The 25,530-nt window shown below is 35.5% G+C and overlaps 1 protein-coding gene across 5 annotated transcripts in view; it reads left to right on the forward strand.

Moving 5' to 3' along the window:
* The window catches only part of ZFPM2 (zinc finger protein, FOG family member 2), a 457,190-nt gene that overhangs the window by 114,793 nt on the left and 316,867 nt on the right, over positions 1-25,530 (forward strand). For 4 of the 5 annotated variants that reach the window (XM_072774198.1, XM_072774199.1, XM_072774200.1 and 1 more), the window contains one exon: positions 3,810-3,911. The exons of the other annotated variant lie outside the window; for it this stretch is intronic. In XM_072774198.1, coding sequence (XP_072630299.1) covers positions 3,810-3,911 — 102 coding nt within the window. The remainder of the gene's footprint in view (positions 1-3,809; positions 3,912-25,530) is intronic. 5 annotated transcript variants of the gene reach the window in all.

Here is a 25,530-nt window from a genome sequence, read left to right on the forward strand (position 1 = left end):
TAGCCCTGAATCGGTTGGTGAGAAAAATTTTCAAGTTTCTTATATTCGTTGTGTATCAATGAGAATGTTTCATTTTTATATTACTATGGAGTATTGAACTAAATGCTTGAAGTAAGTATTTAGTTCAATACTTGCATTAAATACAAGTATTGTATTTAAATAGCTTAACTTGTTACTTTTCCTTTCTATTACAGGGAAATGAGACCAGAGACTCAGACTCTAAGTAGACACATTATCGAGAAGTTAATCATGTTACCTTTATTTTTATTGTATTTATTTTTATTATTACCTTATATTAGGGGAATCTAATACTGATTTTTCTTTTCCAGTAGTGATAAGAAGTTTTTTGTTTTGAAAAATATGTCTATATGTTATAAAACCTGAGTCCATTTAAAGAAAGTTTACTACGAATTATTGTATAAGCCATGACTGGACAAAAACCATGAACACAATATAAGGAGCTTGGGAAGAAAGCCTCCAAATGGAGGCTTTAGTAAGAGTCCCAGAAGAAAACTGATAACTTGGTCACTGGATTTCACTAAAGAGAATTTGGTGAAGGGATAGTGTACAAGCTGTAGATAGGGTTAAGGGAACCAAACCTGCAAGGGATGTGAAGCACCCAGGGCCTGGAAACTGGGAAGCTGTTAGTCTTCCCAATCTAAAGAGTCATCGGAAGTGATAGTGATGTGGGAGTGTGGTAGAAACAGACGGGCCACTTCCTGGGAGTGCTAACTGTACAGTAGAGCCATTGCTCACAACTGGAGACTCTCAAAGAGGATGGAATTGAGAGATATGTACCTGTCTTTTCTCTTCCTGCCCTCTGATACTCTGATCTTGTCAGTGCCTCCCATTGATTGAACCCAACTAGAAGTCAGAGAACAAGATAGCCCCAGTGATGGGGTCCACGGAATTCCACCTCCACGGAACACAAAGCGGAACATAAAGGAGAGTCACTGGAGGCCAGCAGGAAGGGGCAAGCAGAGAATAACCAGCTTATAGAAAGTATCAGAGTTCTCTGCCAGAGCTAATACTTTACGATTCTGGTTATGCCAGTCTGCTAGCGGCATGGCCTTAGTTCAATACTTACATATATGCAAGGATGCTTTTTAATGTATTTTACAAATGGTACATGGGGATCCCTGGGTGGCTCAGCAGTTTGGTGCCTGCCTTTGGCCTGGGGCATGATCCTGGGGTCCCGGGATCAAGTCCCACATCAGGCTCCCTGCATGGAGCCTGCTTCTCCCTCTGCCTGTGTCTCTGCCTCTCTCTCTCTCTCTCTCTCTGTCTCTCATGAGTAAATAAATAAAATCTTTAAAAACAAACAAACAAACAAACAAAAAACAAGAAAAACACAACTGGTACAACCTGGGCTCTGACCAGCCAGAGCAGTTGCCATAGACTTCTTGGTGAATAGGCTTTAAACTCTTAGTCTTTGAGTTGGAGAGGTAGGAGGGGGCTCACCAGAGAAGGGCCAGGGCAGGCAGGGTTGGGCTGAGCCCCACTTAGTTCAGGGTTCACAGTATTTGAAAATATTAAAAGGCAGTGGAGCCTACTTGTCTGTGAATGCTGAGAACCATCCCTCTTTGTGTTTGAGAAGTGAGAACAGAACTCTTCCACTGATCTTCTAAGATAAGTGGTTGATGTGTCTATGTTGCTCTCTGTGACCTACAAAAAGGAACACAGATTAAAATTCTTACCTTACTACTGAGCCTTTTATACTCTTGTTATGGGACTTGTACCTTGTCTTGCACTCTCATTATTTGTGAACTTACTCTCTTAAGTGGATTTTGTACTACTGCCAAAAAGATATTATATTTTTCCATATGTATCCTACTATACCTATTACAGTTCCTTAAACATGGTTGATTTTCATTATCTATTATTTTACGGAAATAACTTCATTGCTATTCATTGTGGTCATCCTGAAACGAAGAGAGAATTTAACTTTCAAAGATCCTTCAATTCCAGATATGGGGTTTGGTGGTAGGGGGTTATGTTTTATTCTTTGTTACCCAGCAGAGCCAATGATCCTGTTATGGAAGTTATGATAACAGAGTGGTCCCTGGGTTTCTGCATTCTCTCTAACTTTATCTTACTTTTTACAATGATTCATTTTGTGAAGCTATATATAGAAATGAATATAAAATTTATAGAGTTTAAAATTCAAAATTCAGGATGCCTAACTGGTGCAGTTGGTTAAGCATTTGCCTTTACCTTAGGTCATGATCTCAAGGTCTTGGGACTCAGCAGGGAATCTGCTTCTCCTGCTGCTGCTGCCTTCCTGCTTGTGTGTGCGTGTGCTCTCTCTCTCTCTCTCTGTTAATAAAAAATAAATAAATAAATAAATAAATAAATAAATAAATAATAATTTTTTTGATGTTCAAAATTCATCAACATCTCATTAATGTCAATTGTAATAATAATAGTTTCCTGAAAATTTTGTAATTTCTAGGTTACTTGTGAAGATTCTAAGAATTCATTTATTTCTTTGTATAATCATATAAAGATTTAAGTACTTGTATAGATTTGAGCAACTATGTGGAAAATAGTTATTGAATACTTCAGAGAAAGACAAGATGAGCAAGCAATTTTATTTAAAAATTTTGGCATTATTAGATTCAAAGTTTAGTTGTCATATTCTTTTGATTTCTCACATCACATTTTCTTGTACTGTTTCCTGATCTCTATTATCATTTATAGTAGGTATATCATGTAATATATTTATGTGTACCATGTCACCATGAATTACTTTCCTATAAAGCAGTTATATCACTTTAAGTTTTATCACTTAAAGTGAAGGTATTTATAAATTAGACTTTTAATGTTTGAAATGCAATTGCATTGTTAATATGCCTTCCTTTGCCATGACTATACTTTTGTTCAAAATATATTACATTTTTTTTCTTATGTGGAAATGAAGACATGAAACTGTATGAACTAGCTACACTTATCAAGAACAGTTATAGTATGTGTGCCTGGGTAGCTCAATGAGTTAAGCATCAAACTCTTGATTTCAGCTCAGGTCATGATCTCAGGGTCATGATCGCAGGGTCCTGAGATCTAGCCCTGCAATGAGCCTCCCTGCTGGGTGTGTAGCCTGCTTAAGATTCTCTCCCACCCTCTCTCCCTCTGCTCCCTGCCCCCTCATGCTCCACAAGCTCTCTCTCTTTCTCTCTCTCTCTCTCTGGGTGGGGGGGAGGGGCATGGAGAACAATTATAGCTTTATAGATTCTTGCATTGTGAAGACTTGAGTCACTGGCTCATCTCCTATGCTGATTATTTAATGATGGCCTTTTTATACCCATTTAAAAAATACAACCAGGTTTTAATGAGTTTGAAGCTGGGGGGGAGGGAATCTCCAAAATAATCTAAATTCAGCTACAAACAAATGTGTCTTATTCTAAGCCTTTAACTGATTTTGTTTTACTGCATCTTACCTTTGTAAAAATCAGTATTTGGAAATATGAGAGTTAAGGTTTTTGTATTGAGAGTAGTATAGTAATTACATACTGCTTTAACATTTTCTTCCATATATAATATTAATAACTGAATATTATTTTTACAGAAATGTCTTTGCTTACAGCAGTTAACTTTATTCATTTATTTATGATTAATGCTGATTTTCTTTATTATAAAGCCACAGAAGATAGCAAAATAATAAACCATGGGCATTTTATCTGTATAATAACAACTCTGTGTAGCAAATGTATACTTAGACATATGCTAAGGACATCCCTCTACCAGGATCTAAATGTCAAATAGAGGGCTTTAATTATTTTCCTTTCTCTCTGTGTGTTGGTGTTTTCCAGGTGATGATGAAGGAGTGCAGGAGACAGCAGAATCAGATGGGGACACACAGTCAGAAAAGCCAGGCCAGCCTGGAGTTGAGACAGATGATTGGGATGGTCCAGGTAAGACAGAAAACTTAGTCAACCATCTGTTGCTACTGTCAGAAATTCACTTTTTTTTCCTTTAAATTTTAATTAGATTCTAAAACTCTTACAATCTCAGCTCCTCTGTGTGTGTGTGTGTGTGTGTGTGTGTGTGTGTGTCTGTGTGTAATACAGTTACGGTGGAAATTTAAGTAAACATCATTATTTAAAGAAGATTTTTTTTCTCCTTTTTTTTTTACTTCATAGTCATATAAAAATTAGTTCATTCTACTTGCCTTTTTCTTTAACAGAAATTTTTATGCTGTATCTCCATTCAAATTGGGAATAATTTAAAAACCTTTAAACAAGTAACAATACTATAAAGACTTTTAGTTTAGTCATGTTGCAAATCATAGATTATTCTCAATTTGTATTTAGAAGTTTAGACAATACCAATAGATACTCCCATCTGATTCAAGGTTTTAGCAACATTTTCATTTTTATGAATGAAAATTAAATTTGATTTTAATAATCCTGAGAGTGAATCATTTCAAGAAAAAGAAAAATTGATCAAAATACTCCAAAACATCAATATAATTTTATGTAAATATATACAGTTCATAAGAACTCAATAAAAAAAAAAAAACCTTTACATTTGGTGCCAACTAATTTACAATTGATGGTATATTTATAAATGGAGACTATTATGTCATAGGGCTTAAAGATACGAGTTTTTGAAATAGTTTTAGCCATAATTTCTAAAGCAGTAACATTTTTCATTAAGAAAGATCCCTATATTTCAATCACATTTTCACCCTTGCATGACTTTGCAAATTGCTCTCTGCTGTGCGTGAAGAAGAGAGGAACTCCAGTGGTAATTTTCTGAAACCAGCAGCTGGAAAATATAATGCAAACAAAAATGAAGATGCAGTATAGCTGATTATTATGATGTCATTTTTAATGTTATTCATGATACACACAAATATTTGTATTTTGTATACTAAAGCATAATGGTTATACAAGATTTTGGATCAAAATGTGTTATATTTAAAATACCATCATACCACCTTTTGAGAGAAAGAAGATGCAGACATCTGACATTCTCACCTTATCGCGTAATGCTTCTGTCTTTTCAATGTAGGAAAGAACTCCTTTGATTTAAAAAAAAAAAAAAAAGTCTTTGGAAAACTTTATTTTTTTCCTGTAGATTACATTTAATTTAAAAAGGGTGGATGAACATACACTGTATAGTTCTTTATTCATGGAATTAAGTATGTATATGCTACTTAGAAGAGTTTTTACATTTAAAATTAGATTAGATGGCCTTTTGGATATGCCTACTTGCAAAGTGTGCATTCTTGCTGCTCTTTCAATAGAGCAAACTTGGCAGGGGCAGGTTTTCTTCTTTCCTCAGGGCTGGGACCCATGGTATTCCCTGTGACTTGGGAGTAAGTAAGCAAATTCAGGAGCTGGTAACTTATTAAACATGTAGCGCACAACCAATGCCCCCCCTTTGCAGGAAGATATTCCAGGAAGAAACATGCACTATTAAGTTACAGAAAGTGAGAGTGACAGAGAAAGGAGTAAGGTAAAGAATGATGGGTCATTCAGGATGAGATTTTTCACTGTTAAGTTAAATTTATTTTGTGTATCTGATTTAATGAAATTTTTATTTAGTTGTTTTCATGAAAATGTTTATGCTCTTTTCTGTGGAACATGGGAATATGTAAAAACTTTAAAGGAAGAGTGTATGTCTCTGAGCAGGTGTGCCTATAAGAAAGTTCTTTTTTTGTACATTGTAAAATAGATAACATGTTTTTCCCTACAGATATGTTACAATAAGAGGGGTTTTTATGATTTTGAACCCCCCCAAATTAATGGGGTTGATTCATAACAAAAGAATATCTGTTGGATATTTATTTTTTAAGGTAGAAATTTCATTACTTTCTTTCAGTTGGGACAAAATTTAGAGGGTATTTTTTTTTTATCTTTGCTATTGAATAAATAGCCATTATATAAATATTTTACCTCAATTTTTGTCATAATTCTTATAGCTTTGGAATGGTTAAGCCTCAAAACAGACCCGTTTAAAATGCTCAGTATTTTTTAAGCCCAGTAATATATCTGATACAACTTTTAAAATACTAAGCATCGAGTTTTGAATTTAACCACAAATGTTTGGTTAAGACATGAGGTTGTGAGCCAGGTGTGATTTTAAGGTTCTCATAATTTTAAAGTCCCTCCACCCAGTCCTGAGAGCCACCCTAAGATAGATAGCTTTCTCTAAATAAAATAGAACAGAATATAAAAACCCAAGAAATTATCTAGAGAATTTGAGGCATAGAACTGGCATCATTTAAGATGGATCAGGATTTATCTTATTTTGAAAGAGTTTGATTGAAGATGACTCCACAACCATTCTTGATGGCTCAATTCAGTAATGAATCAACTCTTGTTTGAAGTGTTCTATTTTTATCAAATGTAAATCCCCCAGCGCCATTCCCCCCCCCCCTTATTTGTTATCCAACTAAAAGGTACATTTAGCAATTGCTCACACTTTTGTTAACTCTTATGATTACACAGAACCTAAACAATCTTGAGAAAAATTATCTTACATTTGCAAACATTTCTATGGTGAAATTTTTAAATGTTTAAATATTTGTGACTTTTATTTAAATATTCTTCAACTTCTTAGGAATCTTTCACTGTTTGAAAGGAGAGCTAGACCCACACTATGCTAAGAGAGTGGAGGCCAATGTAAAAGTCATTATCTCATTATTTGGTATTTCACATCATTGTTTTCAAGTTTCGCTTTTCTTTCTCACTCTTAAAAAAATTACCCTGATATTACCTTGCTTGGAATCTAAGTGATATGCTGTTTGAAATCTACTCTCTCTTCCTCTGCATTTGCCTATAGTTCATTTCTGTCTCTGTTTAAAGTAAATGCCTCTTCTTTTCTTTTATCACCCTCATAAAGACTTCAGTTTGGGCAGCCCGGGTGGCTCAGTGGTTTAGCCTCCCTTCAGCCCAGGGTGTGATAGAGTCCCTAGGATCGAGTCCCTAGGATCGAGTCCCTAGGATCGAGTCCCACATCAGGCTCCCTGCATGGAGCCTGCTTCTCCCTCTGCCCGTGTCTCTGCCTCTCTCTCTGTGTGTCTTTCATGAATAAATAAAATCTTAAAAAAAAAAAAAAAGACTTCAGTTTACCAATAATCTTATACACTTAATTATTCAATAATTATTTATTGCACTAACACTTGTGAAAAGTATAGGCAAAAGCCCAAAGGTGTAGCATGATGCTATCCATTCTTTTTGGTGCCATTTCTCTTCTTTGATCTTTTAAATTATTCATGTATTGCCACCAATGCAATCAATAGTTAAGCATGAAAACCTGAAAGGAAAGAATGCTCTAACGTACAGAAGAAACAGAACAAATTTTAGAGTTAGATCTGTGTTTGAATTCACACACTGATACTTAATAGTCACAGTCTTGTGATCTCAAGGGTATTCAACAGCCAAGGCCTCAGTTTGCTTATCTTTAGAATGGGAAGAATAGTAACTACTTTGAAACTTTGTTGTGTGGATGAAATTTGAACAGTGTATAGAAAGTAGCAGACAGCTTGGGAGAGCTTTGGATTCCCCAGATGTTAACAGTGTCTGCTTGTCCTAGAACCTCTCATACCAGCCAACAGAATGCTGACCTCATTTTGAAAACAGTGTTTGCATCTCTGGCTCTCTTGCTTAAGAAATCCTTAGAACCACAATCCATGGCCAAAGCCCTGAGTACTGATTTATGTATTTGTATGTAAAAGGAGACTCAGGGGAGAGAATTCAGACAAATCACTATATCTACCTTTATGAAATGAGCACCTTAAAAGTCACATCTTACATCAACTCTAAGAGTACCAACTCTAGCTTCTGTTATTAAAAACATGGTTACTCCTTTGTGTACTTGGAAATAATAATAATAAATAATCTGATTTCTCTTGTTTAATATTGAACATACCTAAGTCTTACCATTAGGATTACAGCCACAATAATTGAAATTTCCAAGAGCTTTAGTAAATGAATATATCACATTATTCAAATTGTGCAAATGAGTACATATACCCTCAAGTAACATGTATTAATACAAATACGCACAGATAGAAAATTTTGAGCAAGTAGTTACTTAGATTCTTTCTCACGGACTTATCAAGATAAGCATGCACTTTTGTTTTCATATTTACATGTTAAGCACTTGTGTTTCAATAATGAAAAGTAGAAAAGCACACCTTGTATTGATGACTTGATAAATTACTAGAATAAAATTTGGAATTACTTTTGTATTATACATTCCAGAACAGCATGACTCGTTTCTAGATTGTTAAATGGAAATCCAAGTTTCTGTCAGAGGTAAATTATTTTGGAGCAGTATAATGAGTTGCAAAGACCACAGATATTTTTTCCATTTGTATCTTGGCCCTGCCACTTATGAAGTGTGACTTTGAGTAAGTTAATAACTCTGAGGCCTCAGTTTCTTTGTTTATAAAATGGGGCTAATAATAATCACTACTTCATTAATGAGATTTTTCTGTGTAAAACATGGAGTTGGGAGCTTCATTGTTCTGCTCAATAAATAGCTTTTAATACTACTTTTAGAATCATGTCAGCAATTGTGCCCTACTAACCATGACAGTGCCTTACAGATGTTAAGCCCTCATTTAACATCTGTGTAGTGAATTAACTTTGCAAAATAATGTTGCTATGTAAAATCACCGTGTAACTACAATAACTGTATTTTATTCAACTGGACTTAAAACAGGGTTCAGTTAAAGAAATTGTAATGTAAATAGATTCTCAGTTAATGCTTCGCATATAAACAAATGTGTGTACTTGTTGCATCTGCACTAAAAATTGATCTCAAAATCTACAAATAAGTTGCCCATTCACTTGCTGTTCCACATTAAGGATACACACAGATGATGGGGTTGGCTCTGATTTGCGCCCCAAACTGAGAAGATGGGAGTATTTCGCATAAAGTAGAATGGTAGCTGGCAGACCACTAGGAGATAGAAGTGCACACTAATGATACAGGGTTTTTTTTTTCCCCCCTCTTTACTAGTCCAAAGAAGGGCTTGGAGATTACAGTTCTGATTTCGTTTCCTTTTTGATTGGGAAAATGTGGTAGATATAAGATCTGGGAAATGCCATTTGAAGTAAATTAACAGAAACCTATGAAACATAGTTAACCATAGATATAGTCTGACAGTAAGAAGAATATTGTGAGAAGCGGAGGAAATCGTAGAATGACTGTGTATTACTCTGACAGTGAATTGGTATTATCTCTGCTATCAGATAATGCAGTTATCATTAATTTTCACATTTGCATTTCAATCTTTGGAAGGAAATGACTCTTGCCGGATGAAGATAAGAGCTCTGTACCACTATAATGAACCATCATTTTATCCCAATGCTTTGTGTCCATATGAAAATGAGGCAGGGAGGGGTGTGTGTGTGTGTGTGTGTGCATGCATGTATGTATGGGGGTGTCAGAAAAACAGTATAGCAAAGTGTCAAAAATTGCTACAGACTTTTGAGCCCCTTATGAAACAAGAGGGGGTCAAAATAAATCTTCTGTAATGTAGTTAAGTGGATATCGGATTAAAAGATGAAAGCCTTACTCTTTGTAGAACAGAATGCCACATAAACTCAGTAAAAAACTTCCTTTTATCTTATTTTTTTACTCCAGTTTTCACTCTCATGTAGAATTAGGGCACACATAAACCGAACCAAAAAAAAAAAAAAAAAAAAAAAAGTAGTTTGGAGGCAAAGTACTTACGATTATTGTTAGGAAAGATACATCTTTGAGTTATAAGTCCTGCATAAAATATATTCTTAGTCCAATCGCCTTCAATTCTGTGGTTTTACATTCTCACTCTGTGCTACTGAAACAAACTAGAAATTGTAGATGAAGCATTTGAGTGTTTTTGATATTAGTGGAACACCAGTCAGTGGAACCTACAGGAATAAAAGGTCTATATCACAAGTTTTATTATTAAACATGCTTTTGTATATTATAAGTTAAAACATAAATCTTGTATTGCTGTTTCACAGTTTGCCCACTTTGATTAGGTACTCACCCTCAGTTGTGTTAATAATGGGACTTTTATTATGCTTTTTCCTGCTGAGCTAAAATTCAGCTTAGAATTCTCCTCCACAAAGCACTTCAGGAAGATACTACCTGTTGGTAAGAATTGACATATAAGATAAACCTTTGCTACCCCTTTTATAACCTCCTTCATTAAAATGCATGCATTAAATATTTATTTTGGCACAAGGATTTTTAGCATCAGTTGTTTTTCTTGACTCAGCATTTTGCCTTGAAAAAAATACCTAAAAATGTGATTGGCTCTCATATCTGGAAAGTTGAAAGAAAAAAAAAAAAAAACTAAGTCTTGTAATTATTTGTTTTTATTTTATCTGGGTCAGAAGAGGACTTAATTGGGCTCAGATGAAGTAAAGCCCAACACAGGGGCATGCATTAGAAGTAGTTTAAAAATATGGAAAATAAAAGAAGTGCATACAGACACATACACTTGTAATAAATGGGCCGCAAACTTAGAACTAGATTGCTAGAAGACTCTTTATAAAGGTAGTGTTGATTGAGTACACAAAAATGAAATAAATTGGTTAGTTAGGTAAACATTTATTTATTCAACTGTATATTGAATATCAAATGTATGCAATGCTCTGTGCCAGACTCAAGGACATGTAGCAGTAAATAAGCCAGGGTGGTCGCTACCTCAGAGAGTTTATGCAGTCTTGGAAACTGCAAATAGTAATAATAATGATTTTTTTTGAGTGCTTACTGTGTATGTGATAGCTGTTCTACAGAAGAAACATAAATGAGACCATAAACCATGTTATGAGGGGGTGGGAGTCAGTAATGACTTATCTACGGAACAAATATTTTAAATTGTTTTTTTTTTATTTTTAATTTTTATATTTTAACATGCAAAGTTTCAAATATACATAAAATAAGAGGGGAGTGTATGATGAGTCCTTGAATATCTATCGCCCAGCTTCAAACATTATCAACTTCTTGCCAAGCTTGTTTTATCAATTTCCTTTTATGTAACTATCTATCTATCCTTTTTTTTTTTTTTTTTTTGTATTTTAAAGCAAATTGCAGAAGTTATGCCATTTCACCCTTAAGTGCTTTAGTATGGCTCTCTAATAAATAAAGACTTTTGTTTCAAACATAACCACGAACAATAGCATTGTACCACATAAAATATAATTCTTAATATTATCTGAAGCTCAATTCATCTTCAAATTTCCCAGTTATCTCAAAAAGTGTCTTTATGTTTGTTTTTTTTCAAATCCGAAATTGAAGGAGGTCCACATATTGATTGATACGATTCTCAAGTCTTTTGAATCCTGCCTCAACTCCTTTCTCCCACTTATTTATTAGAGAAACCAGTGTATTTATCCTGGAGTGTTGTTTACATTCTATATTAGGTAGATTAAATCCTAATGTTGTGTAACATCTCCCATATTTTTTTAATTTTTAAAATGAAAAATTTTAAAATAAATATTTTTTTAATTTTAAATTTAAAAAAAATATTTGAGAGAGAGAGAGCAGGGGGAGAGGAGCAGAGGGGAAAGGAGAGAATCACAAGCAGACTCCATCCTTGAGCCTGACACAGGGCTCAATCTTAGGACCCTGAGGTCATGACCTGAGCTAAAACCAAGAGTCAGATGCTCAACCAACCATCCTTCTATCCCCCCATATTTCTTGTAAATTGGTAGTTAAATCTAGATTCTTGAATACATTCAGATTCAATAATATAGGTAATAATACTACATACACATTGCTGGGTGCTTTCTTTGGTTCATATCAGTAGATATTCCATAAAGAGGTGCCTGGGTGACTCAGCGGTTGAGCGTCTGCCTTCGGCTCATGGGATCCAGGATCGAGTCCCGCATTGGGCTCCCTGTGGGAAGCCTGCTATTCCCTCTGCCTGTGTCTCTGCTTCTCTTTCTATCTGTGTCTCTCATGGATAAATAAATAAATCTTTTTTTAAAAAAAGATATTCCATAAAGATGAGATGTCCCACTTGTAATTATATTACAATGTACCAGGGAGTTCATGTGTTTCCAGCCTGATCCATCCATTATGAAGTTTCCCATTTACCTTTTCACTAATGATTGTGGCCAGACTTCATATATCATTAAGGATTGTGCAATCATCCCTTCTATATTATTAACTGGTATTATTGTCTTCTGAAAAAATTTCCATCATCTACTATTACACTAAATACTATTCTTAAAGGGAAGATATATGCTTGATTCTTTCTCATTATTTCAGAATAATAAAGAGTAGAAAGAGTGCTGTAAGATGAGGCTAGTAAAGTAGGCAAGACTCAGTGATTCAGGGCTTTGTAGTCCACAATACTATTATTGGATTTAACTTCAAGATCAATGTGAAAACATGTTATACATATAAGCCACATGTTCCTATTTGCATTAAATAAACTGCTGTGACTGCTCTGTGGAGAATGGATAGAAGAAGGTCAATAAAAAGCAAGTCTTATCAAGAGATGAAAGTGGTTTGTAGAGAGCACTGGTTATATTTGAGGATGTGCTTGCAAGTGGCTTGCTCAACTTTGAGTATTTGTTGCCATTCACTGAAGTAAGGAAGCCTGAGGGAAAGGCATGCATTTTTAATATGTCGTTTGCAGTTTTCTTGAGACATCCAAGTGGAGCTGTTGAATAGAATGTTGGTTATATAGTCCAGGAGCTTGGAGAGAGGTCTTCTCTAGAGATAGAAATTAGAGATTTAGCAATATATGCATGACAGTGGAATTCATGGATGTTATGAAATTGCCTGGGATGGGAATATATATAAGAAGACTTGGACATGAAGCTTGAAAAACTCCTATCTCTTGCTGGAGGATAGAAAAAGAAGTGTCATCAAAGGAGACTGATAAGGAGTAGCCAGATAAGATGGAGAAAACCAGGAGAATGTAATCGTTTTTAAGAAGGACCGAGTCATGCCTGGGCTAACTGCTGCCAAGAGATCAAATGGGGATTTCAAGACTCTGCTTGAATTTAATGCCATGCAGATATTGGTGATTTAACTACAACTATTTTAGTGGAGCTCTGGAAGCAGAAACCAGGCTGTGGTAGGTTGTAGTAGGAGGGAAAGGCAAGCAAATTGAGTCAACTATTGTACACAATTATTCTTGAATGTTCTTGGTAAAGATATTTTTGGGGAGTTACTTTGAATCTGTTTACTGATAAAATTATTATCATTTACCTCTTATTTCTACCTAAGAGTTTTGCAAACTTTAGAATTTAGGAATATGCCTTTGGAGAAATTTATATTCTTGTATTAAACTATTCTGAATCCACCATCCATTAACTTACAGATTATTTTAAAGTTATTTTTTGTTGTTTGCCCCTACCATATCTTCAGGCTTTAGAGTACACATTTTTGTCATTTCTTTTAAATTTTATCATTTCAACTTTTATCCCCTGATGACTTGAGTTTATCAAATAGTTTTGGGTTTTTTTTTTTTGATGGTTATCACTTTTAATGTAATTGATCTGTTAAATTTGATAATATATCATGATGTACTATAAATTTGATATGAATTAGAGAATGCTTTCCATTCTTTCCAGTATCCACACTGATAACAGCTAATATTTTATTATTGTTATTTTTTGTTGTCATTTTAATCAGGAGCACATTTGGACCTTGGGAATTATTCTGTATGCCTTCATAATAAACTCCTACACTTGCTTCTAAGATTGACATGTGGAGCTTGCAACATATCGCTCATAAATATAACTTGCATTAGCCTGCCACATCTTGTACTTCTTCCCCTACACAAGACTGCATTTAATTAATTAATTTAATGAGTTCAAACATTTATTGAAAAAATCACTGTGTGTCAGACTAGAGATAAAAAGATCACTTGGGTTCAGGCTGCCTTCTGAAAGCTCACAGTACACAACATAAGACATAATTCAAATACATCACTGTGGATTCCATTGCAGAGGCACTCACAAGTGAACAGTGGTAGCAAAGAGAGAAGGACCTCTCCTGCAAGATGGGGGAGGTGGCGGGGAGGTGGTCAGCGGATTAGCTTTCACACAGAGGGAGAAGGAGAGGGTTGCTGGTGCTGGTGGTGAAGTATCGTGCTGATGAGTAACACATATAAACATGATCCCTTCAGGAGACCCCAGGAGCAGTGATAACTTCATATTAGAGACACTCTAAGTTGTTATTCATACAAAGAAAGTGTTTAGTCTTCTGCAACATATAATTCCTTAGCATCGTCATAAGCTTGCTGCCATTTTGCCTGTCTAGAAGCTGCGGGCTCTGTTAGCCCTACCCTACCCAGCCATTGCTACGTTACAAGGCGTGATCTTTCCTATCATTCTGGGGAACGGAGGGGCTCTCTGAAAGACAACAGAAGCTATAGTCTCTTCAAGTCACAGATGGGAATCCACACTTAGACAAGACAATACCTTGTGAAGATCTGTTATATCCTTGAACTTTTAAAAAAAGCAACAGTGAAAGAGTTTGGTAAAAGGTCAGCAGGGAAACCATCAAGAAACCTTATTGCAAGTTAAGCCACGGCCTGGAAATGTAACAGCAAAGTAGAGCCTCTAGTGGCCTAACTGATCCTGCCTGTTTGGAAACGGGGTTGAATATTGGAGGTTCTTGGGAGAGTTTTGGGGGGAAGAAGACAGGAAGGCTCAAGAGGGAGAGTCTGAGCTTTTGCAAACAGCAGAGTCCTTCTTGGCAGAACTTCTGTGGTCCTTAATTTAGGGAAACATAAAAGAAAATTGCAAAGTGCTGCGTGTTTTAAAAAATGCTTTCTTATTGAATACATTGTCAATTGTCATATGCAGGGAAGCAATGAAAAGAAAATATTGGGTGCTAAACGTAAGTTTATATTTGGGTAAATACACAGAGAATCAAAGGTTTTTTTTTTTTTTGAGTTTTCAGGGCAGAATCCCTTGAGGGAACTAGAAGCATAACATTCATTTCAACTGACACTGTGTAAAAACAGTCACAGGCTTTCCTGATTGAATGGAATTTGAACAAATTCTTTGGATTTTCCCTCCCATTGCCTTATTGAAATAATTGAATATAATGAAAAGTTAGGGATCTTATTATTTATTAAATACATACTACTTATATGAATATAAATAATATGAAATAATCAAGATCATTGCATTTTTGAATACTGTGTTAATGTAAATATAAAAAGAACAAATGCACAAGCCCATTCTAATAGGGATAGTAACATGGCATATCTTACAGAATTAAGTAGAATGTAAGTCAGGCAAGGAATATCAAAGTGACTGAATATCTGAGATTGACAGCACTTATTTTCAATGTTTTTAATAAACAATGCATTATTTAATTTTATGGTATTTCAATTACATTTTCTATATAAAGGCAATACAAGCAAGCCAAAAGAAAAGAGGAAAGAAGAAAACATTTTCTCTCATCAGAGTGTTTGCCCTTTCAGTTTCCCCTACCCATTTTTTTCTTTTAAATTGGATGTTTCTCCAAGAAGATTACCATCTTTTTCAGTCAAGGATATTTTTCACTACCCTAAAAATTTAATAAAAGAAGGATGTTGAATATATAAACAATAATTATTGTAATGTGACGATTGCAGTAGTGGTTAGATAAGGTGATAAATGAAGTAAAATTTTTAAAAAGGTATGCCTGCCATTCTTAATTCTGTAGCTGGACAGAGTTAAGTTTTCTTAAAATTGCTTTCTCAGTGTAAAAGAAGTCACTTGAGTGAGCCTTCTTAATTATGTAAATATCAGGCAAATAAGAGCTAGGCTCTTTCACATTGGGTGTGGGAGCTCTTTGTCACTTGGCCAAAAACACCCATGTCTTAGAAATATGCCTGCTCTAGAGGGAGCTGGGTGGGAGAGGATGGAGGACTGATTTGCATATGTATTGCTTTCTGTGTGGCAATCAACCAGCCTCCATTGCTTCTTCCTCAGTTTGAGGTGTGTGTTAGTCTGCTCTGGCTGCCAAATACAGAATACCACAAATTGGATGGCTTAAACAATAGACATTTATTTTTTTTTTCACAGTTCTGCAGACTGGAAGTCCAAGATCAGAGTGCCCACAGGGTTGGTTTCTGGTGAGACTTCTCTTCTTGGCTTGTAGATTAGATGGCCACCTCTTTACTGTGTCCTCACAGGGCTTTACCTCTGTGCTTGCATACTTCTGATGTCTCTTCTTATATGGACATCAGTACTATTGTATTAGGGCTCCAGCCTTATGGCCTTATTTAAAACCTTATTATCTCTGTAAAGGCCCTATCTCTAAATACAGTCACATTGGGAGTTAGAGCTTTAGCCTATAATCTTGGGAAGGACACATTCAATCCATAACAGGTTAGACTGGGTGGTTTTATCCAAAGTCAGCTGGCACGGAAAGGACACCAAGGACAGATTTCTGGAAAACAAGAAAAGCCAGGGCTCAACAGTAGGACCTTAGGTTTTAAGAGGGATATTTCTTTTTTACCCTTTGTTCCTAAATCTGGAACCCCTTGTGTGACCAGCTAATGTGTCCTAGGGTCCTGCTCTGGGGAAGAATGGCTGATCTGAGATGTGAGTGTGAATGAAGTGAACTGAATCCTGGGGCCTAAGGGGGACACCATGGCAGGTTGTATAAGAGCTGAACCCATTTGGTTATTACCTTGGGAGGGAAGGAGAATCCACGGTACTGTGCAGGAATGGTTTTCAGTAATGACACCAAGCAATCAAGAACAAAACAGGGGCTTCAGTGGCCTAACTGATCAGCGTGGAATTTTGCAGTGAGGCTGGCTCATGAGGATACCTGGAGAATTGGGGAGGAGGTACAAAGAGAAACGTCTCAAGACAGAGAAGCTTAACTTCTTGCTAACAAATTTTACCACAAGCTGATAAATGAGAATAATATAAGTCACTAAAGAATATTAAGGGAGCCCAGAAAAAAAGACACCTGTCTCTGCTTTGGGAGGCTAGTTAAGGCCTCTTTACTTTGTAAGCATAGAGACATTTAACATATGGAAAAAAAGAGGGGAAAAGACATTCCACCATTCCAGGTAACTTGGCATTAATGCGGAGGGTGAATTGTGGTAGGACTGAGACCTGTCTAAAGTTAGCTATCGAGGCAATAGCCTGTTGTTCAGATCAGAACATAGTAGACCATTGTCTTTCTCTATTTCGCCTAGTATAGTACCCTCTAGTCCCATCCACATTCGTTGCAAATTATAAGATATTATCATATGATCTCACTCATATGTGGATCTTAAGAAACAAAACAGAAGATCATAGGGGAAGAGAGGAAAAATAAAATAAGATGAACTTAGAGAGGGAGACAAACCGTAATAGACTCTTAATCATAGGAAACAAACTGAGGGTCACTGGATGGAAGAGAGGGTGAGGGGACAGGGTAACTGGGTGATGGGCATTAAGGAGGGCACATGTTGTAATAAGCACTGCATATTATATAAGACTGATGAATCACTGACTTCTGCCTCTGAAACCAATAATACATTATATGTTAATTAATTGAATTTAAGTTAAAAAAACAACACAGTAGAAACTTTGGTAAAATAAAAGTTGTTGGCATTGTTAATAAGTATTCGTGTTCCTTGTGAAAATGGGTTGTAAGTGGTGACAGTGGAAGGACGGTTTCTTCTCTCAAACCCCAAGCATGGGAAAGCAGTGATCTGGAAGTAATGTTGGGGAGCAAGCCAGAAACCGCTTGATTCTAGAGTCTCTGCTCTGATCCTTTGCCACACACACACACGTGAATATACTCAAACACACAAACTTGCGCTTACACGTGTACACACACATGCATACATACAACAACAGTTTTTTTGAACGATATAAGAGTCTTAGTGGTTACGTGGACAAAATAAACCTTTACTTTTATTCTGTAAGGCTAAATAAAATATTTTATTCATTATGAAAAAATATTTTAACCATTTTAAGTCATTAAATTTAATAATTATCTTCACATTTTATATTACATTTGAAGATAAATATGAGATTTTAAGCATTCAGCCCCACATAATGCACCTTTTATTCACAATTTTTGACATATTAGTGTGAATTATAGGAAAAATTGTTTGATTTTAAAGAACAAGTAGATATTTTTGAAAAGCACAAATCATTCATTAAAAGTCTTAATTACAATTATATGACAAAATTAATTTCCTATGAAATAGGCTTTTCTGTCTGGAAAATGGAAGTGAATTATTTTAAGAACTCATATAACTTAAGGCTAGCATTTCATGCTAATAATTAATGATTAATATATAGTAGAATATTTTAGCACATTTTAAAATAAAGGAAGAGGTTGTTAGTTAATTGAGTTTTCTGGATCTTTAAATTTTTTTTTTTTTTACTTTTATGGGTAAACATAATAAAATGAAAAAAATAGTTATCACATTTTAATAAAGTAAAATGAAGATGGTATTACATATGACTGTTACAGAAATGCATGAAATACCTCAATGGTTTGAAAGCACGTGAAATTAATAATACTTCTGATTCCCTTTGGGCATTTAATATTATTAAATTTATATAATTTAAGACATTTGCTCTGTTTGGCTCATTGACATTCATCTTAAGAAATCCTAAAACATAAATTTAAAGTACTGATAAGGGTAAAATCAGAAAATAAAATGACCTAAAGCATTTATTTTTCTGAGTGTTCTTGTCTTAAAATAATAAAAATTAAAACTATGTCCAGAATTAATGTTGAAGTCATAAAACTATGTCCTGGGCAATGTTTTTCCTCTCCTCTAAACTTTTTAGCTTTCTCCTTTGCATTTATATCTCTAATGCCTGATATTTATTAAGAGTTTACTATTTGCCAGTTACTGTGATAAGCATCAAGATCATAAAAGCAAACACATTCTCATAATTTTCGGTCACGACAACTAATAAACTGAGGCACAGGAATATTCAGTACCTCGTCCAAGGTCACAAAGCAATCATGAAATTGAAATTAATTGAATTAAGCAGCTTGACTCCAGAGACTGTGCTCATCACCACATCATTTTCTCTAGTTTTCAATGTCTTCATGATGATGGCACCTGTAGCTGCTACCATATTTTGATATCATTTCACATAACTGGGGGCAAGGGGGAGGTCTGTCTTTTTCCTTTGCTAAACTACAAACGAGGAAAATATCCTTTATTTTTCATTAAAATCTTTTATTAAGTTTTATTTATACTGTAATATTTTTTGGTGTGTGAATTCTAAGGTTTTGCCTCTTGGTTGCTATGTGTAATTTCATCATTTATCTGGCTTTGTCCTGGAAAACGTATAATAATCCTAACAGCCACCGTGCATTGGGCATCCTGACTCTACTCACTATGCTTTGTTTTCCAGTTGAGGAAACTGAGGCTTAAAAACTTGGTAATGTAGGTGAGAAGTGACTCAGCCAGGATTCCCAATAAGAGTGGCAATCAGTAATGCTGGAAACACCCCCTTACAGGACACTCTTTTTTCCTGGGCATTATAGGAGTAATTTTTTTTTTTTTTTTAGTACCTCCTTCAATTCTTTCCACATGCCTCATAGGTTATCCCTATTTTATAGGTGAAGATGTTAACTCTTAGAATAGTTAGGTAGCTAATCCAGTCTCCGGTTGCTAGTAAAGTCAAGCTTATGGGGTGATTAGAGTAATGGAGACACAACCTGTGATGAAAGCTGCTTTTGAATTTGGCTTTAACAGCTAAACAGCTCAGCAAATTTGGACAGATGACTTGCCCCGAATCATCGTAGTGCCCCTCGCCTTTATTATCTGTAGAATGGGAGTGCTGTATACCTGCTTCACAGAGTTTGGAGAGTGTTACGTGAATGAAGCACCGAGAAAGGTGTCGGGCACAAAGTACTAAGTGATAGCAACATGACATTATCATCATCATCATTATTTTGTAGCCACATTTTCTTCTGTCTTAAATCTTGCTTCAACCTTGTTTGTTTTTCTCCATTAGATTTCCTTAACTTTTCAGGGCCCCCTGGGTGGCTCAGTTGGTTCAGCATCTGTCTTTGATTCAGGTTATGATCTCAAGGTCCTGGGATCAAGCCCTGCACCTGGCTCTTTGTCCAGGAGGGAGCCTGATTCTCTTCTCCCTCTGTCTGCCACACCTGGTTGTGTGCTGTCTCCCTGTCAAATAAATAAAAATCTTTAAAAACAAAAAGATTTCCTTAAGTTTTGAATGGCCAGAGAAATCCTGAGTCATTTTGTATGTATTTTGTTTAGAAAACCAGGGTCCTTTGTAGAATTCAACATCCTTGATTAGAATATAACTTTCAGCTGAATGTGAAGTGCTAAACCATTTTTGGTTTTTAAAAAAGTTATTTGGGCCTTTCTCCAGTCTCATTCCATGAAGGACTTGGGATGACTTATAAAAAACATGAAATATAAAATGACAGAATGCATTATTAAGGTAGATAGAAGAAAATATGGACAAGAAACCAATAGAGAGGGAGGGATAATATAATTACATGGCCATCCAAACTGGGAGTCTAAGATATTTGCTGGAAAAAGGACCCCAAATCCCCACTTCTCCCCTGGGCTCTCTTCTCTGTACTGTTCTCTAGTTTTTGGAGGGTCTTAACATTTTTTTCAAAATTGCTTTCCTTTCTCTCTTTCCTTTTCTCCTTTTTTTCTTGGGACTTATCTTTGCAGACTAGCTCAGACGTTCTTACTGAATTGTTCTCATGAGATCTGTATTCTCAATTGGTTTTATATCTTTCCATTTTATGGTGCATCCTGAACTACTCAGTTCACTCTCTGAAGATGAAATAAGAAGGAGGAAAGTGTTACTAAATCCTTCCTCCTGTGTTTTCAAAAAGCCACAGCATTGGCTATTTTCTATTGTGTATGCTTTTACAAAAATTCCTTTAAAAATCAAATATATGCTTATCATTATTTTAATAAAACCTCCACTGAGTAAATGAATTCCATAGAACTGGAAAAAAAATAAAATTTGCAGTGAATGGTGGATGATACTGGTATTCAATAGGGAGCTCTTAAAAATAGACCAAATGCAGAAGACATTTTTGCCGTTTTATATTTGTAAGAAAATGATTTCATTAGAGGGGAAAAGAGAGAAAAAAACCTTCAGTGGGAATGTTGGAGAATGCAGGCTCCTAAGGAGACCAGCGGAGAAGACAAACTAAGTCCACAGATGCAGATTAGGCCTCAGAAGATGAGGGCGTAAAAGGGATTTAATGGTGGGGTGGATTATAGAAATCCATGTAACAATGTTAAATAATTATAGTTCCAGCCGAGATCAAAGCAGTGCTGATTGAACGCCCTCAAGCTGTTAGCACGAAGTATCTTGAAGGGGGGAAAAAAAAACCTGCCTCAGAGATTGGTCATCCTGAGTAAACTGTATCTGTGATCTATAGAAGTTCCAACTCTATGGAGGACACCAGTTGTGGAGGAGTAATGATGAAGGAGGGATCCTGTAAGGGAGTTTCTTCCTCTGGAACTTGATATTAAAAGAGACTTTTGGTGCTGTTTGTAATTTGGTTGAAAATGCACAAAAGTATGTAATTAACCCTTTCTTTTGGAGGGTGGAGAAAAGAGATTTACTCAACCATATCACAGATATCATTGGGAAATTCTATATTTGAATTACTTGCCATTGTTTATTTTTCTCTTTGAGGAAAATTTTACTTTCATCACATATACCAGAGTGAAATCAACTGTAGGTAAGGCTACCTGAAAAGAAACTTGTTTCTGGAAGATACATTTATCTGCAAAAGGATAAAAAAATATTTTCACTATCAAGGGGAAAGAAAAAGTGAGGCTACATCCATACTTGTGGATTTGTTTGATTTTGTAATGTCTCCAAGCTGTTATAAAATATAGAATTTTAAAGCAGTTGAAATTAATTTAAAAATGGGAAAATTAAATTAACCTGTCACAGTGTTTTGGACAAATTTAATGTAGAACTATATATCTACATCTATATCTATATATTATATGATAAAGGAAAGAGGGAAGCATAGTTTCTATATCTTACAGATGCATCTTTAATTACTTTTCAAAAAATAAAATTACAGGGGGGGTGCCTGGGTGGCTCAGCGGTTGAAAGTTGGCCTTTGGCTCAGATCTTGAACGTGGAGTCTTGGGATCGAGTTCCGCATCAGGCTCCCTAGAGGGAGCCTGCTTCTTTCTCCCTTTGCCTGTGTCTCTGCCTCTCTGTGTCTCTCATGAATAAATAAAGAAAATCATTTAAAAAATTATTTAGTATTTGTAAGTCACAAAAAATGCAAAACCAACAAATACTAAAGCTATATTTATAAAAATTATAGTTCTAATTTTTATAGTATCCATTTAAAATATATATATTTGACATACCTAGTTGAACTATGTAGTTGACATAACAAGTTAAATTATGTAGTTGAAAAGCCAACTATTTACAAATGCTTTTTTGTGACACTGGATATTGTGGCTGGATTTCACTTGGGGAAGATTAAGATAGATGCTTTGGTAAGGCACATGACATTCCTACTGAAATGACAGTTTTAAGATTTAGGATGTGTAGGATGGAGCTAGCCATCTCATTTTGAATTTTAAAAACCTATATGTTAGAAGATAAAATATTGATCCAAATATTGGATAATAAATATTTATGCATTGCTTAAGAAGTTGTGATAACTTTTTAAGGGAAAATGCTTTTGGATAGATAGACAAAATCTGAATATTTTTATTAGAATAATTTAATAAGTTTTCTAAGTCAAGTGCATTTGCCTTAACATTCAGGTGAGGGTATTTTGTGAGAGAAGACTTTCTGCTGTATGTCTTCTTTTGTAAGAAATAACCAATATTAATGACAATGCCTCATTAGATATGTGTGATGAATGGTTTAACTTCATGGCTTTTCTTAGGTAGAGGTTTTATGACATTACATTTAATTTTTAATATTTTAATATGAATGCATTTTCTTTGCCAAAGTAATTTCTATTTTTATGGGAGTACAGATGTGTTAGCTGTAACATCTTTTCTCATCTGTGGAAAACATCATTTCTTATCTATAAAGCATTATTTTAAAATCATATTCATGTGGTATTGGAGAAAATATAAAAAATTATAAGATTAAACCCTTTTAATGAATACCTATTGAATATTCTCAAAACTGTTTAAAACAACAATAAAAATATAAATTAAGACAATTTCTACAAGCTATCAGCTAATTATTAGTCAATTTTATAGTTTCCCACACATTTTTATGTTGGATGTCAGTAATGTTCTAAAGCTGGTCTTAGATATATTGAGCCACTGAGTAATTTAGTTACTTTATTTCTGTATCTTTTCGTTGTGCCTTGCTATTTACATGTACACAAAATCCTTTTCTCATTATTATTTTCATAGGCTTTTCTACACCATAGAAGATTTACAAAACATGGAAAGAATACATCATCTGCCCAGGTCACCCATACTGAAATGTCCTTACTCTAAATTGTAACTCTAATTTTTGTGTTGTTGTTTAAAGTGATATTATTTTACCCCACATATAATTGCATGCTTAAGAGTAAATGCCAAGTGAAATTATTTTTAAAATTGCTTTATATTCTTCTTTCAAGGATGTTTTTTTGTTCTCAAAGGCAGGAGACCACATGGCTATTGATGATTTCAGCATCAAACAAAAATTCTGAAATTATAATTCTGGATAAAGAAACGCTTAGAACATTTACTCATACAAAACTTGATTCAAATCTTGGTTCCGTGTTCTATTACTTATTAGCTGAATGAATGACTTTGGAAATTTCCTTACCAGCTCTGAATTTTAGTTTCCTCCTGGAAATGGCGTCAACCTCATAGATGTCTTGTAAGCATTAAACATGGTCAGGTGAGGGACGCCTGGGTGGCTCAGTGCTTGGGTGTCTACCTTCAGCTCAGGGTGTGATCCTGGGGCCCGAGGATAGAGTCCCATATCAGGCTCCCAAGGTGATCCTGCTTCTCCCTCTGCCTGTGTCTCTGCCTCTCTCCCATGCATAAATAAATAAATAAAATCTTTAAAAAAAAAAGGTTAAAATATAAACAAGGTCGGGTAAAATCCTGCCTTTCTTCCCAGCCACAATGCAAGTGTGGGGGGATGGAGGACTGCAGTAGGGACTGTCCAGCACCTTTACTATTGAAGACCAAGTGAAAGGGAAGTTTGGGCAGAGCACTCTGACCTTCAGCCTGATGATTCCTAAATATATCTCTCATCCTTCAACTCTTTTACCAGTGTGAAAAATAAGAATCTTGGAACAAGAGTGATTATCACTAAGTTACTTCGTGTCGCTATCCTCAGTTTCCTCACTAGCAAATGGGGATCATGATACCGATGATACTCAAAGCACGGCTTAAATAATAGCTAGCATGATTTGTATCTGCCTGGCACATAATCCATCAATGATTGGATTATGTTGTTCTCTTTATTAATATTCCAGTCCAAGACTCCTGGTTTTCACTGGCTTTTAAAAACTGTTAAAAAAAATGTTCAGCCTAGTGGGTTAGTAAATATTTACTGAATTTCTGTCTCTATGATGCGAATTCCTTCTGAGCAGTAAGAGTAGTGTGGTCAACAAAACAGAAGCAGTTGCTAGCCTCATGGATCTTGCACTCCACTGTGAATTGTTTACAGTCCATTTAATCACCATCAAATATATCAAGACATTTTTTAAACAATGTTGATTTTAGTGGTTGCAAAAGTAATACACCTAATCTCTGAAGGACCATATGGTTTCCTGGAAGGAAGAGGTAATTTGGCCACTTTCCCAACCTCAGGGTTTTAAAACTTTTCTCGCTTTATTTTATTACCGTTAGTACCTTCTTAAAAAAGAATTTCTCCTTTCCCCATCACCACTTCTGTTTTTAGCCTCACTCAGATCCCTCCTCTCCTTGCTCTTTCCTGGGCTTCCTCATCACTCTCCACAGCTTTATAGGCTTTGTCCAACAAACCAGACTGACTCCTCTAGTGCCCAGGCCTCCTGCTGACTCCACTCTCTAGCTTTTAGCTGGGGACTCTTTTCTCCATTGTCACTTGCCAATCTCATGTCTCCCATAGGAATCTTGCCAGTGTAAGTCCACATCCGTCAACATCCATTTTCTGACTTTCCTTCCAGAACATCTCCATTATCTCTGGTTACTTCACTGTACTTGGGATCATTGCCTCGCTATAACTTCACGACTACCTTTGCCTTAAAGGGATCATGCCCCCCTTCATTTCTGTCACCCTCATATTTGGCCACATATTATTCCTCTCCATTACCCAGAATCATTGCCACATGCTCTGAAATTCCCAGCTCTGTTTGTAACAATCCAGGCATTTCCTGGCTTCAATTCCTAGTCTTGACCAGTCTCAGCATCTCTGAAACCTACCATTTCAGGATTAGGCAGAGTCCTTAGTGCCCTAAATGGCTTAACCTCTGTGAATCTGGCTCATCATTGCCTCACTATCAGGGTGAAGGATAGGCAGTCTCTAGTCCTGCTACTTATGGCACCAGAAAAAAAAATGGTTTACATAGATTAAGTGAGCATTTATTATGTATGAGGCACTGTGCCAGACATTTAATAAGCAACGTTTCAGGCAATCCTCTTAACATCTAAGGACCCAAGAA

Source organism: Canis lupus, chromosome 14 (genome assembly GCF_048164855.1).
Source record: "Canis lupus baileyi chromosome 14, mCanLup2.hap1, whole genome shotgun sequence".
NCBI classification, from domain to species: Eukaryota; Metazoa; Chordata; class Mammalia; order Carnivora; family Canidae; genus Canis; species Canis lupus.